The sequence below is a fragment of the Fringilla coelebs genome (genome assembly GCF_963513975.1).
Source record: "Fringilla coelebs genome assembly, chromosome: 2".
NCBI classification, from domain to species: Eukaryota; Metazoa; Chordata; class Aves; order Passeriformes; family Fringillidae; genus Fringilla; species Fringilla coelebs.
The window spans coordinates 14,853,788-14,869,588 of NC_140029.1; the positions used below are offsets into that span (position 1 = coordinate 14,853,788).

Here is a 15,801-nt window from a genome sequence, read left to right on the forward strand (position 1 = left end):
AGTTATCTCTGAAAATCAAATTACCAAACACACTACCCAACTCCAAATAAAAATAAAAATTTAAAAAGCCACCTTTGGTTGGTCTTTGTCACATTGGTGAGCTGCAGAAATTATTATATTCAATTTTCTATAGAAACTCCTCCCTGGAAGTGAAGGAACTCCTTCACTGCTCACCCCCAGAACACCTCATAAGTTGATCCATACTCCCATGTTCATGCTGCCTCTTGCTAGAAACACACTCACCTTGATCAAAAAATCTTTTCTGCTGTTTTCTTTTAGCTCAGGGCAAGCAGCAGGCTTAAGAAAACCCACTGTGATAGCAAATGAAAGTTCACAGGACCCAAAACACGAGGTATGTGCTGAGATCTCTGGCACTAGACACGGAGAGGGGCAGGCTCAGAGGTCAGGAGAGGGTGAGGAAGCTCTCTCCCCATCATAACTGTATGGGACAGGATTTACCACAGTGTTTCTTCTCCAGTTTTATGCAAAACTCTGAATAACCTGCTCCAGAAAGGAACAACTTCTGACCTTAGTCTCTGCCTGCATCAGTTTACATTCATTTAACATTTTCGAGGTTAAGCAAAGGTTGCTGAGCATATTTTTTAAAAATAAAGAATGTCATGTGAAAAATTCCCTTTGAATTTCTCATTTCACAAGTGAGCTTCAGCCACAGTCTTGATGCAACTGAAGCCAGATGTGGCAGAGACCCCTTTTAACATTTCTCCAACTGAAATAGTGACTGAGGACTTAAACACCAGGAGTACTCATGGCTTGCATGTTTTATCTCTGAGGAGGAATTCCCTTTGCTCGAACAGGGACCTGACCAGCACTGTACCAGTAAGCATGTCACTCTCAGTTGTCCATGCCTTGTAATATATGGGGGGAAAGCAGATATGTATGTAACCAAAAAGAGAGGATCCAGAACATAGAGAAAAAATATTCAGAAATGCTCTGCTCTCTACTCAAGATCAAACTCCTCTCTATTCCAAACCTTTACATATTCTTAATTTTAAATAAATTATATATCATATATTATATTTATAGATTATATATTATAAATTATATAAATTATATACAAATATATTTTCACGTTGATGCAGAAAACTGAGCACAAGACACTTCCCAGCTCCCTCACAAATGAGGGCAGCTGAGGAAGCCTTTATTCTTAGTCACAGCATCCTGGCCTCTAAAAGGCCACTAAAGGACCAAACTCCTGAGTCTGATGAGCTCCTGGTGGTATAGCTCCTTTACAAGTAAACTCCAGCAATACCAGTACCTGAAGCCATTTAAAATCTCACTGCTTTGCCTCAGACCCCAGTGGCTGGTGCAGTACCTGAGCAAGCTGAAGTGCTGCTGGTTCACACCCCTGGTTCTGCACAGCTCAGTGCCCAGACTGAGGGTCCAGGGTGGGGTCCAGGACCATGCCCCTGCCCTGCTGAGCTCCTCACCCCCTCCCAGCCAGCAGGCAGCTCTCCTCAGTGGGCACTCACAGCCCAGCCAGGAAATGCACTTTCATTGCAGAGGGCCAGGCAATGCCCAGCAGATCCCTGAGCATGCCCTTGTAGACTCCTCCACACAGAGAACAGCTCTCCTGCACCTCCTTATCTGCTGCTGCTGAGCTGGGCACTACACTGCCTTTGCCACTGTACCTCTACAGGAGACAGGCTTACTTGTTATAACTAGTGAAAGCTAAAGCTGAAACAACCCAAGACTTCCAGGGGTGGTGGGAGATCTCTTGCTCTTTGGAAGAATTACTCTGTCAGTTAGCATGACAATGTTTTCATGTTGTGTTTCTGCCATAAAACCTTCAGATTCCCCCTGGTCCCTTAGCATCTGCAGGTGTCTGTCCATCTGTCTCCTCCTGTTCCAAGCATGAGATTTGTCACAAGTGTTTTGATGTCACACACCCATTCTGGCCTTATGTAGTCGTGGCTGAGTCTGAAAAATGACAGCTGTGAGATCAGGGTTAAATACAATTTCCTCTCCCTTCACCTGTTTTCCACTATCTGTTTGCACGGTGCTCAGGTTATTAATGGAACTGACATCCCTGCACAACTGAGTGAACAGTAGCAGCAGCCAGATAACAAGGGAGAAGCTGACAGCAGCAATCTAACCCCAGAGATAAGAGATAAGCAAACATGCCATGGCTATTAGTTTCAACTCTGGCCAATGGAGAAGAACATCTGTGGTTACTGATCAGGAAAGCCCAGTCTTCCTGTGAAGGTTAAATTAAATTCAGGATGTGATACATTATTCTTAGAATTCAAAAATTAAAGTTTGTGATGAGAAATAAATATTTGATGTAAAATGAATAAGAAAGAAAGGGGGATGTTAATTTGCTAGAAAGTGAAGACCTATTTTTATTCAGAGAAAAGCATGGAACACTTCTACTCTAGAAGTACCATTCTCTGTTCCTTCCAGGTGAAAAACTGTCACTCTAAAATCTGGCATTTTCCAAACAGATATCTAAGGAATGCTGTAGGAGTGGCAGCCTCAAAATCCTGACCAAATTCCAAACTAGGTACGTAGCACAAATTTCCAAATCCCTTGCATCAAGTCTGAGAAGCATCTACTTTCTTACATCTTCCTTTTGAGTTGTCTCCTTTTCATATGTCCATGCACATGGTGGAAGAAGGAATGGGCTGTTCAGCCTCAAAAAGGGATAACTGAGAAGGATCAATGCCTCTAAGTATCTGAAGGGAGAGTGTCAGAGGATGGAGCCTTTTGGAGGCTCTTCTCAGAGGTGCCAAGCAATAGGACCAGAAGCAGAAACTGATGCACAGGAAGCTCCACCTGAACATGTGGAAGAACAACTTCACTGTGGAAGTGACCAAACACTGGAACAGATTGCCTGGAGAGGCTGTTGGAGTATCCCTCACTAAAGATGTTCAAGAACCATCTGGGCACAATCCTGTGCCATGTGCTCTGGGATGACCCTCCTTGAGCTGGGAGATGGGACCAGCTGACCCCACTGGGGTCCCTTCCAACCTGAGCCATGCTGTGATTCTGTGAAAGGTGAGTTAAATCAGAAAGATAAACCCCTAGTGACGCACAAAGGAAATGCAGACATGCTGGAAAAGAATTAAAATGTGACTCTGTCTTTTCCAAACTTCAGCACATTCTTATGAGGAGATTTGCTCCCTGCAATGCAACTACTAGAGTACAACCAGGTCCTCAAATTTTTTGCATCCAGACAGAGACTTCCCTAATTTCAGAATGCTCACTTCCACAAAGGAGAAGCGTGGCTAAGGTTTAATTGGCACTCAATAAAAGTACACTTTCCAATGGAGAAATAGCAAGGTTGTTTCAAGAATATCTGAATCAAACTTTCCAGTAAAACCAGTAAATTAGAAAGTCAGCAGTCTCCCCTACAGGCTTTTGAACAGGAATGAAGTGTCTAACTGCAATTAGAGTATTTGGAAATTTCTCCTGCTTTTCTTAGCTCTTCTAAGTATGTCTAGCAGTTTCTATGAGTGCTCTGAAGCAGTCTTACACTTTGTGAAGTTCTCTGACATCCTTGAAGCAAAGATATAAAATCATCTTAAAGGAACATGTAAAAGGTGTCTTGCAAGCTCTAGTTTTGAAACTCCATCCCTCTCTTTTACAAAGTATTGTTGTATCAGTTTTGTGCTGGCTTTCATTCTAGAAATAGCCATTGAAATCAGAGGCACTGAGTCTCAGGGCTGGTTCCACTGTCATATTTTTGCATTCATTTTCATAGGATGGGTCCACAGACCCCACAAGACTCAAAAGGCATTTCTAATTTTTGCAGAGCACCCAGTAACCACTTTCAAGACTGGATGATTTGTCATCTTCGTGCAAAGTAGCTTGGTGTTAAGCAAGATTTATTTCAGCTCCTGAAGCTGTGGTGCCTGGCCTTTTTGTCTGGGCTTGCCTCAGATTTCAATGAAATGTTATATTTCAGAGCTGTATCTAGTGCATGCTTTGGACAGACCATGTGAAGAAAAGCAGGAGGCTCCTTTCTCCCAGTATGTATTGCTGTGCCAAGACTTTACAGAAGCAAGAATGAGCACAAAAAGAGAACAGGTGATGATGATTCTCTGGTTTCTGCACTACCACAACACAGGAGAAGGTGACATTTTTCAGTCAAGCAAAAAGACATTCTTTTCACCCACAGAGCACAGTGAGGCAGCGGGACTCATTGCTTTGGGAAGTTGTGGATGATGAAAATTGTTGTGAGTTCAAAAAGTCATCAGACAAACTCACAGGAGGAAAATATGAGTAAATCCAAAGAGACCACTTCTGGCTCAGGAAGCAAGTGAGCTGCAGTTTGTCAGAGGCCAGGAGAGGCCAGTGAGGACAGTGGGAATGTGTCCCTTTATGCTGGCCCTGTCCTTGCGTTCATCTCTAAACATCTGCTACTGCCTGGCCACTGCCCGAAGCGGACCCTGGACTCTGCTCTGAGTAGTATAACTGTCATGGTCAGAGTGAAATCACCCAAATGTGAAGAGAGAGAGACCAAGGAGAACTGAGAAAGGGGGTTGTGGCTCAGATAAGTGACTGCAGGGCCGGACAGGGCCAGCAAGTTCCGGCTGGGAAACGAATGGCTTCAGTGGGATAACGCACGGACACCCACCTCCTTTCAAGTACCTACCCTATACTTTGTGAAATCAGGGCTTGTACAGATGGCTCTTGACTTCCTAAGGGCTATTGGCCCAAATTACACTGTGTTGTCTAGGGAGCTTTGCTGCAGTTCTCTGAAGACGCAGAACAAGCCCTGTAGGCTAAACAAAGGTACCTAACACTGCCCGAGAGAGCCACCTATAGCTGGGCACGGTCCTGATGCTTTCCTGCGCTCCTCTTGACTCAGGGTTCAGACTCAGAGATGTGGAGAAAACAAATGTTGCATATACAACTTCCATCGAAATAAAGCAAAGCAGCAGGCAAGTTCAGGAGCCAAATGATTGCACAGTGACCTTGGGATTTGTGCTCCATGACTCAATGAGGTTAATAATGTTACAGAAAAATCTTACTAGAGGAAAAACAAGCTCTTTTTTTGCTTATCATCCGTGCTTTAAAAATAGTACTGCAAAGCAAAAGAACTAACTTCCAAATAGGAAGTTATTCCTGTGCCATAGCCTAAGAGGATCTTTTACAAGAGACTTGCAGAATTTAAGAAAAACATCTTTTTTCAAGCCTCCAGTTAAACCCAAGAACAAAGGACATTTTAGGAAGGAAAAATAGTGATTAATTAAATAATGGTTCCTGCCCAGGAGTGGGAATAATTTAACATGTCAGTGATGATCTTCCATTGAATTTTCCTGTGAAGAGCAGAAGCAATAAATTATAAGTTACATCAATGGAGTTTCAGTTATGGGTTCCCCCTTTCCCCTGTGGTCCACCATGCCAAAATACAGCTGTCAGTAGCATTTAGCCACCATAGCTGGCTGCATTCTGCACCTTCACTGCAAGGGAAACAAAAGGGTGTCCCTTCTCTCCTCCACCCCTGCAGTCCTGCTCAGAGGCTGTGACATGGCCATGGCTAATTCACAGAACGGGCATTTGAAGAGTGTTGCCAGAGACACCCTTGGAGCTGCACCCAGTAGAATAATTTCTCTGTTCTGCAAATGAGGACTAAATGTAATGAGACTTTGAAAAGGGAGGCTAAAAGGGCAAGAACTTGTTTGGGGTGTGTGTTTGTTTGTTTGTTTGTTTGTTTATCAGAGCATTCCACTGAAAATTCGAGGGGTTAACAGACATACTTGAAGCAAATTTGAGATGATAGTCAAATATGGTACAATAAAGACGGACTTGAATAGAGCAGAGGTGTAAGGACAGGAGAGGAAACAGCAGCACAGCTCAGAGCCCAGCGCTTCTCTCGGCCTCCGAGCTCCTTTGGAAGCAGCGTGAGCTCCATCCAGAGAGCCAGGTGAGAACTGCACGGGAAGGCAGAGCCACCTCACCCTGTTAGAAACCTTTTCTGTGAGATTGGCTTTTTGGTTTAAATTCATCTTTCGATCACAGAAAGAAAGGAATGTAAGGGAGAGAGAGGTGAATTATTAGATGTTATCTCATGATATTGTTTTGTTACAAAAGGAATGTCAAACCTTAACTCCAAACCATACAACAGCTAAAGAGATTATTCTCAGATATCAAGGCTGCAAGACAATTGTTCCCTGTGTCACATGGAGTAGTAGATTTGATCCTTTTAACATCAAATTAGTAGCGTCCCCTCTGAGTAACATAAAACAACAGGACAGACACAAAGAGTCAGACAGAGTGAACAGATAGAGCTGACCAGCTGCCTAAAGCAAAATTCACAAGTAGTTTCTACCAGAGGGTCTTTTGTAAGTCCTTTGGAGGTCGATGGTTCCTTTGATAGTGAAACATCAGGCTGACAGCAAGGTTTACAAATTTGGCCTCAGCCAAGCACAAAAGAAAGGTGGGCATCAATCAGGAAACAGGAAGCAGAAAACACACAAAACAGTGAGTATCTGAATCACAGAGAGGATTTGCATTTAATTCTCTTTCAAACCTGCCATGTCCTTTACATTACAATGCTGTCATCTAAAGATACAATCACCACAAGACTCTCAATGCTCATTGTCAGACACCCCCATCCCATATGAACCCTCTTCTTCTTTCAGGAAATGAGTAAAAAATTGTCAATGACCCAAATATGCCTGGAATTAAAGAAAAACTAAAGGAAATTAAATCACATGGAGCAGGCACAGTAAACAAAACCACCAACAGGTTTCTGCAGTCAACTTCTTTTCAGAGCATTTGAACATTTCAAAAATGATTAAAAATACAGAGGATGAGCAAAATATCTGAATCAGTCATTTCCATGTAGGAAACAGTTCTGCCATGGAACTTAGGGCAGAACCTCCAATCTGCACTGCTACAAGGGACAATGTGACAGTTACTGATGAAAACATAAATGACCAAAATATCCTTTACCTAACTAATAGCATCCTTTCTTTACTTAATTGATAAAATAGAATTAGAACATTTTGGTTGAAAAGAAGAACATCCTGTCCAACAGCCAGACCACCTCAGGGTGATCAGAAGTTAAAGCACAATGTTAAGGGCATTGTCCAAATGCTTCTTAAAAACAGGCTTGGGCCATCAACCACCCCTCCAGGAAGCCTATTCCAGTGTTTGATCACCCACTTGGTAAAGAAAAGCTCCCTAATGTCCAGCCCAACCTCTCCTGATGAAGTAGCTTTGAACTGTTCCCACATACGCTGTCACTGGACCCCAGGGAGATGAGCTCAGAACCTCCCTCTACATTTCCCCACTTCAGGAAGATGTAGAGGTGGCCCCTCAGCCTCCTTTTCTCCAAACCAGACAGCCCCCAAGTCCCTAGCTGTTGCCCTGCACCCTCTCTCTCCCAATTTATACTTGGTGCCTGGTGTTTCCCCATCCTGGGTGCAGAGACCAGCATGTGGATGACATTTATTGACAAAGAAATGCAACTTTTACATATCTCTACAATAAAGTAATAGTGAGGTTTTTTTAACCAACCAATCTCCCTCATAAAATCCATGCTTGTCTGTGCTGCTTTATTAAAGCCTAAGTATTGAAAAAGTAACAGCAGAAAGTGCTAGGCTCATGAGATTTAATTAGAACAGTGTAACATATTTTGAAGGTTCTGCTGCATTATAAAACTTAGATTTCCCCTGTGAATTATCTGACCCTACATGTAATGAATCTATTTCTTGAATTAAAAACATGCTCATCCAAGAGTTCCAGGACAAATAGAAGATCTATCATTAACAATAAGTAATACTTAATAAACAAGCACACACTCCATGCCTGGAAATCTACCAAATGCCTCTCTAGGCTCTTTCCTTCCAGCCAAGCAGCTATTTCTGTGGATCTGAACTTAAACTTGTAGACGTAAGTGTTATCACGTAATTGTTGCTGCAGTATCTAAGGCATTACATAACACTCATGTCTTACAAGTTTGACTTTGTTCCTATGTCAGCAAGCTATGAAATGGTTTTTCAGTTCAGTGAGAATGATTTTCAACCATTGGCTATACATTTCATAGTACTATGGCTTGTAGTATTATTTTTGTTGTACTTATGGAATTTAGTTTGTCATGCATTGTTCAGCCCAGACTCACTCCACTAAATTCAGAACCTTCAATGACATGTCTAAATTGGGAGCAAAGTGCCATGTGCTTCCAAAATCTGTCAACAGAGGGAAACAGCCATCTCTACCTACTGTAGATCTAGCCTTCCTTGTAATGAAAATCCTCCTTAAAATGGGAAAGGAAGAGCTTTTTTTAGGAGTTCATTGGGTTTTGGGAATGTTTGTATTGTTTCCCTGCTGAAAGGCAGGTAGCAAATTTTGAATAATGCCACAAAGCATGTTGTTATATAGAAATATCTTTATTAAGGAAATCCTTAGAAAATCTTCCTGCTCTTATTTTGCATCGATTTTAACAAATATCTAAATTACAGATCATTATATTTCTAATGGTATTTCTAGCCAAAAAAAAAAGTAACAGCCAGGAAGAAGTAGTAACTGCAGCCCATTTACCACCAGGTTAGCAGGAAATAAATGTCATTTCACTATTGTTCTCTTGTTATAGAGTTTATTGGTGCATTTATGCAGCTCTATTTCATTTGCAGATATATGAAGAGCACTGCTGTATAAAATGTAAATGGACTGCATATGGAATTTATATCTTTTCAATGATAAAATTCCTCAACAGCCTTTTCATTAGAATTACTAAAAAATTTGAAGTCCATGTTTGCTTTTCAATTAAACCACTGCTATTTTTATTCAAGCATAGAGAGCAGGAAGAGTTCAGCTGCACTTGCCTGTCAGTTTATTCAAAGAGGGTGCTTACTAATTCACTGATATCCCATTGCCTCAGTAAATAAGGACACAGACCTACACAACGCCCTCCACTTGTCTTTTTATACACCCCCTCCAATTGCTGCTCTGAGGGCAGAGCTCTGCATCTGGACACTCTTCCTTTCAACTCATCACATGCTGTAAATGTGGGAATAGGGTGAAAAGGAGGTTTTGAGCACATCCTCTGGCCTTCACCTTTGCCTCCTGCATTTTAATATGACTTTATCTGAAAGCAATCAGGACCAGTAATGCCATCCTTCATTATAACACTTCATAACTGGCATTACTCTGTCAGGAAATGGATGTTCAGCTGGAAACACCATTATGCTCTCAAAAGACAGCTCTCAAGTTAGGCCTCCCACCACAGCACTGGAAAAACTGTGAAACCTGAATTATTCTCATATCCCCTACTAGGCTGGATCCTCCCTCTTCACAGCAAATAGTCTTGGCTGTCACAGGTGTTTCAGACACTGCTTTCTGTCTGTAGATTGCTGTGTCCCTGGGATCCCAGTCAAGGTGAAGACTTTGTCAAGAAAAGCCACTTCTGAAATAAGCTCATAGTCTACATCAGCCAGAGCCAGATAGGGAAAGGTGGATGCAAGGAAAGAAGAACCAGGTAACGAAAAATAACTTCAGCAGAGAAGCAGGAGCTCAGATGGCTCGGCATCCAGAAAAACAAATGTGTCCCTTCACAAAGAAAATGATCAGTAAGTAACTGGAACTGCAAATACAGTCCATGGCATACTGTTACCCCTCAAGTCAAATCTTTATCATAGCAGGATTTTATTTATTCAACATTTTTATTTATTACCTTCTCATGAGCTTTTCTTTTTGTTTCAGAGTCCATCCAGTCGTTCTCCTTTTCTAACATGTCAATAAAAGCCCAGCGGATTCCTTCAGTCAATTCCTCCATCTGCAAAATATTTAATAAATCCCTCTCTAGTAAAATATATCATGGTAGAATCATTGTAAGGAAAGTTTTGGTGTATATAGGAGTGATAGATTTGTTCAGACCACAAATGATTGCAGAGCAGATGGTATCTGCTGTCCTTTCCTGAAGGCTATTTTCTGATTTCTCCAGTACTAAGACGCTTCTTCTGAAGGTAAGTTTTTTTCCATCTTCTTTCCCTTCTGGCATCACACACCCTGTTCATTGCTGATCATTTCATATCATGTTGGTGAGAATACCCATCTTGAAACCATAAAAAACACTGAGAGATTTGCAGTCCTTTGGGGAGATTTCTGTCCCTTAGGTTCTAGATCACTGGGCCATGCAGAAGGAGCCAGCTGAAAGGCAAATAAAGCCTTTCCTGCAGAGAGAATGTCTGTGGCCTGGTTTGCTTTATGTGAGACAGAGACATGCCTTATTAATACTGGCAAAGAACTGAATTTGGGCTGACAGCATCATGATCCAAATACAAAGCAGTATCCAAATATTTAGCCTGTATTTAGCTGCATTTGTGAAGCATTGCTACCCTTTACTTACTGCAGGGAGGGAAGCCCTGGCTCACACCACTGAGCAGCCTTGCTGCTTCTGTGGTCCTGGACCATAAATGACAGCTTGGATCTGTGCAAAACTCAGAAAGCCCACAACCACTTCACCTCATCTGCTTCTTCAGACACCTCTGCAAAGCCAAGACCACATCTCAAGCAAGTAAAAAATAATAATAATCGGACTGTTCAGTGAGTATGCGCACTAAGAAAACCCTGAAATAACAAAAACCAAGAAATATAATGGCTAAGATATGCATTATATGACTCTAAAGAGCCCTCATTCCTATGGACCTGTCTGGCAGCCCAGGATGCAACCAGCTGTCTCTATCTATATCAGCAAATGAACCCCACAACAAATAGTCCTGGGAATGCTGTGAGAGTGAGGCAATGAGAGGGATCCAGCCATTGCCTGAGTCCTTTAGCACAAACCAGAGTTGGGACAGCTCAAGACATGACAGATACCCATTAGATGAAGACTTATTGGAACTTTGTGTTATCAGTTATGTTACATTTTAAAATAATGAAAATGTCAAGCAGCAGAGATTTGTATAATCTTATTCTATAAATCTAGTCGATCTGAAATGTCATTAAAAGCAGGGACTAAACCCTCAGAAGTAACATTACTTTTAGCTAAATTTTCATTAACGTATCAGATGAACATTTTAATCTGGAACACTCCTTTTTTTGCGGTGAAGTCAGAAAAAATGTAGCAAAGTTCCTTGGATTATTCATTTTTTCCTACCCTTTTCAAAAAACATTTTCTTAATTTTAGAGGCAATATGGGTCAATCAGAGCAGGTCTAGAATTAAATGTGACTAAATAGTAAACACTCACAGCAAACTGCATCCCAGGATAGAGGGTAACTTAAAGATATTGATGACAGAGCACTGACTCAATTAACTTTGCTCACTAATGAGGTGAACTCCCTGTATTGGGAGGTTACAAGTTCAAACTCAAGCTCTGCAGCTGGGCCCTGGTGTATACTTAGGCTTTATGCAGCAGCTGCAGCTGCAGGGGGCAGGGGCAGAAACCTATTCCTGCTATCAAAGTTATTACTGAAACTGCTCAGGCGTATCTGTAAAAAACACTGCAGGCACTCTGAGTTAGAAGCAGTGCTATATTTAGACACAAATAATGTCTTTCTTGATAAAAGAAGTATCTAAGGTATGAAACATCAATCACAAAACATGGCGGGGGGAAGAATCCATATTATCCGTAAGTCAGGATTTGCTTATCATAGACAGATATATGCCATAAGCCAGGAAAAAAAAATAAAGAAAAAAAAGAAAAAACCTGTACAAATAAGAGTGCTTTACTCACATGCTTTCTTACTGCTTAAGAAAGAGAAATAGAACTGAAAACCAGTGAAATGAAAATGATAACACCACAAATTATTAACTTGAAAAGCACACTTCTAAATGAAATGCAATGAATTTCATCTGTATGTAATTTTATCTCCATGGGTTTTTCATTTTAAGACTGAATGTTGTGACCTACACTGTGAATTTTATATGCATTTCTCACTACGAGTGCTACTGCGAATTCAGACTTGATAATTTTCCAAAGCTTTGGTCTAAAAGAATGTGCATACTAAGAAACATTCTAATTAACTTGCATTTCAAGAGAAACTCTGCTCTATCTGCTTCTCATAATTTTTCCTCACATATGCAAATATGAAAAAGTGTCCATCCCCTCCATAAAGTGTACATTTCTTATACTCCTACTCTTCCCACTTATCTGTGCAAGATAACATACTGCATATGCCTGACATATTTTTGCCACAAAATGGCCAAACAAACTGGATCAAGAAAAAGGAGATTGAAAAATGGATCTCAGAGAGGAAACTCCAGCAGAAGGCAAATATGAGAAGAAATGCAGAACCTGAGAGGGAAACAGATGACAAAATTTGGACAAGTCAAATAAGCACGTACTTTCTAAAATGGAATCCTTCCCTGAGAAAGCAGTCCAAGTAGATAAAGTCAAAGGAGCAACTCAGGCTACTGAGCCAGGGCAGTGCAGGGCTTTCACAGAGCTGCTGCTCCCAGCACAGGGTGCCATCTCATGTCTCCTAAATGGTTGTGCCTCTCCTGCATGGAGAGCTAAGTTCAATGACTAAATGAGTCAATTTAAAACTGATTACTGCTGGAAAATCAATGGCCGTAAAAAGCAGATATTGGAAAACTTTATAAGAAAAGCATGAACTGAAAAAAAGTCATAAATTATTGTGAAGGGTAATTAATTATTTGAATATTGAAAATTTTAGAACAAGGATGAACATCTCTCTAGACTCAAAGGTATGGAAGAATATTTCCTTCCACTGTTCAGCAGAAAAGATTTGAATCCCAGATATAAACTCTCACTATGTGACTCTCAGCTTCCCTTAATTTGGGCCTAATATCAGTCACACGTTTCTTGCTCAGATTACACAGACTGCTACTGTGTAGCTGTCACAGTTCTCGAAGAGCAATCCTACAGCAGAGAAATCTCAACCAGTTTTTTGATTAGTCAGTAAAAACTTTACCATAATAAATCATATTGGTAATACCAAACCATTTCTCATCAATACCCCTCACTCTGTTCCTGCACAGCCTGGCTGTCACTATTTATGTAAATTAAGTGTTCAACCTGTTTTTGAACTGGCTGCTTATTTGTCTGTAGCACTGCAGATGGAAAGAAGGGGCAGTGCCCAGATGGGCAGAAAGGGAACATTTCTTCAAATTCATTCCATTTTCTCCTAGCGCTTTGGGGTTTTTAAATTTAATAAAAACATTTTCAAGAATCTTATCTCTTTTTAAATTTTGTTCTAACATCAGAGGCAATTTGTGAGGATAAAACCACTGACTGAAAATTTCCAGACAGAGACTGCAGGGGACTCACCATCTCTTTCTTGTCTTCTTGAAAATGGGCTTTCACAAACATCTTACCCACAACGTAGGGGAGGGCATTTTCTACAAGGTCCACACATTTATCCCACTGAGGCAGCAAAGTTGTAGTCCCATGGATCACCTGTTGACAGGGGCAAGTATTAGGCCATAACATCACACTGTTTAAGAAGAATCCACACAGGGTATAGGCCAAAGCGTATTTGTCAAAAAGCCACCGAAAGAAAACAATAATGATACTCTAAAGTTATTTCTATTTTCATCCAATACTATGACAAGTATTTTGAACACAACAAAATACCTGTAAGATTTTAAACTTCAGAACAGTACAATGGTAGCAGTAACTTAGAGAGACTAGGCTTTGAGAATTAGTGCTTACTTTGGACTAATATTGGTATTATTTCTGAGAGCCAATTTTCTCTGGAAAAACCCTGCTGTGATATATCTCCTGAAAACGTTTGCCTCTCCTCTGACAGGGTGAGAAGCCTAGGAAGTCCTCATGAAAATTGGGTTGGTCCTTATGAAACACCTCCTGCAGAGCCCTCCATTACCATCAACTAATGACATCTGACACAGATGGGTACGTGTTCACACCTTCTTGTCATTTACCTTTCCTACTACTTTTAGGGCAGTTTGTGTAAAATGGTAAAATTGCTTTCAGTTCCTTTCCCAAATGGAGCATTTTCAGGAGAAAAGAGGTTTAAATCATCAAGAACACTGAATATGTTTGTCTCCCCCCCGCCAAACACTCCATGTTGCAGTAGAAAGATGTTGGTAGAACAACTTGAATGTTTTACTAAAGGAATGGTATTAAATCCACACTTTCAGGCTCCGATGATGTCACCATAAATGAGCTTCAAAAGAAACAGTCAAAAATGGTCAACACAACAAGGAACAAGGCAAAACAGAGCTCAAGAGCATTTGCTGCCATGGTTTCTTTTCTCTCAGGAGCTATGTTATTACTGTGGGTGCTTACCTAGCTAACGTTACATTGCTCATCAAGATGTAGTTTGTGTAAATAAATCCTGCACACAAGATAGAAAATGAGCTCATGTGAGCAATAAACAGTGCTGATTTGAGAAACTTTTTTTATTTTCAATGTTCAAAGTGTTTCCTTCCCACTTAAGGAACTTAAGCTTTTCCACAGAGAACAAGCACAATTCCAGCCCAGCAGTCAACACCTGACAGCCGTGTAAAGGCAGAGTATAGTCAGCATCAGACCAGAGCAGGTGGGATAGAGATTTTGGCCTCTCACAGATTATAAAAGCCTCTTAAGCACCAATTTTGCAGTTTCTGAGGCCTTTCTTTTTCCCATTATTCTCCTCCTTTGATCACAAGATGAAATGTCCAGCAAAATTAAGGGTTTGGATTTGCCTTTTTCCAATAGGAAAATATTTCATTGGAAAATTCCAGAGCAGCTTAACCCTCAGCTATTGAAGGTGAGATATTTTGGTAGTTCAAAGATTGATTTTCCCTATCATATTGTCTGTAATTAAGCATAATCAATGACTCACACTTAAATACACCAGTGAATTGCATTTCCAAGGGCTTTTTATTAATACTGTATATGCAGTAATAGATTTTCGATGGCAAAGAGTACATTGCTTCTAAAAAGAACCCCTATTAGTCAAACCAATACACAATAAGGTGATTTTTTTTCTAAACAGTGCAAAATTTGACAATCAACTCCTTTTCCAAATTCATCAACCTTTATACATAACACAACAAAACACTCAAAAAAAGATAAGAACAAAGAGAAGAAAATTTCTCTCTGGGGTCAGGGTAAACCTGCAATGGAGCTTTTTCCTGATGCAGGGGAAAGAAGGGGAGTTATTGTATTAGTCATCAGAGCTTGAAATTCCTTCCAAAAGCTGTGAGTATGCATCAGCCATAGAAATAGTCAGGAGACAGAGCTGGCTTTTAGACTGTGACATACTATTATTACAGCATAATAATTATCATTATTTTGAGGAGGCTTGACTGTAAGGAGGACATAAAGGCAGCACAGTCTGTGAGACCAATAAAAATAGAGCTGAGAGGAAGAGATTATATCTCACAGCTAGTTTATTGATATTTATGTCACAACAGCCAACAGGAACTCCCTCAAATGGTCCTCCTAATATTAATGTGCCACTCTAAAACACAGTACTTCAGGTGGTAACAGTGGCTATAAATAGCAGGTTTCAAGCCCTCCCAGTCAATTCAGAGCTTCACGACACAATTAACCAACCTCTTCCCCAGGTGCCACTGCACATTTACAAGGTCTCAAAGTGCCACTGCAGAGGAGCTGCTGATAGTTGCTGGTGTGGTACTCAAAGCACTTTCTCTAGAGTCAGCAGGTTTGTTCTATTTCTAAACCTGAAGTTTTTTTAAAGTCTCATCATGTATTTTTCCTTCTCCTTGCAAAGACTTTACAGCCCTGGTGCCAAGATTTCTACACACAAGGTATAAAAGCCACCAATAGAAAATGAGAAACTGGAGGGAAAAAATAGTCTGCTTATGATGGTTCAGGCTGACTGAATTAATGAAACAATGAATGTATAAAATACATCCTTTCCTTTAAGGGTTACTGATTTATCTCATGGTCATATCT

General features: G+C 40.7%; 1 protein-coding gene across 1 annotated transcript in view; it reads right to left on the reverse strand.

The window, feature by feature from the left end:
* PHEX (phosphate regulating endopeptidase X-linked) overlaps nt 1-15,801 on the reverse strand; it is a 93,689-nt gene that overhangs the window by 39,408 nt on the left and 38,480 nt on the right. The window contains exons 11-12 of the mRNA XM_084226697.1: nt 13,204-13,332; nt 9,644-9,745 (exon numbers count right to left, since the gene is read on the reverse strand). Of these exons, the coding sequence (XP_084082823.1) occupies nt 9,644-9,745; nt 13,204-13,332 (231 nt within the window). The remainder of the gene's footprint in view (nt 1-9,643; nt 9,746-13,203; nt 13,333-15,801) is intronic.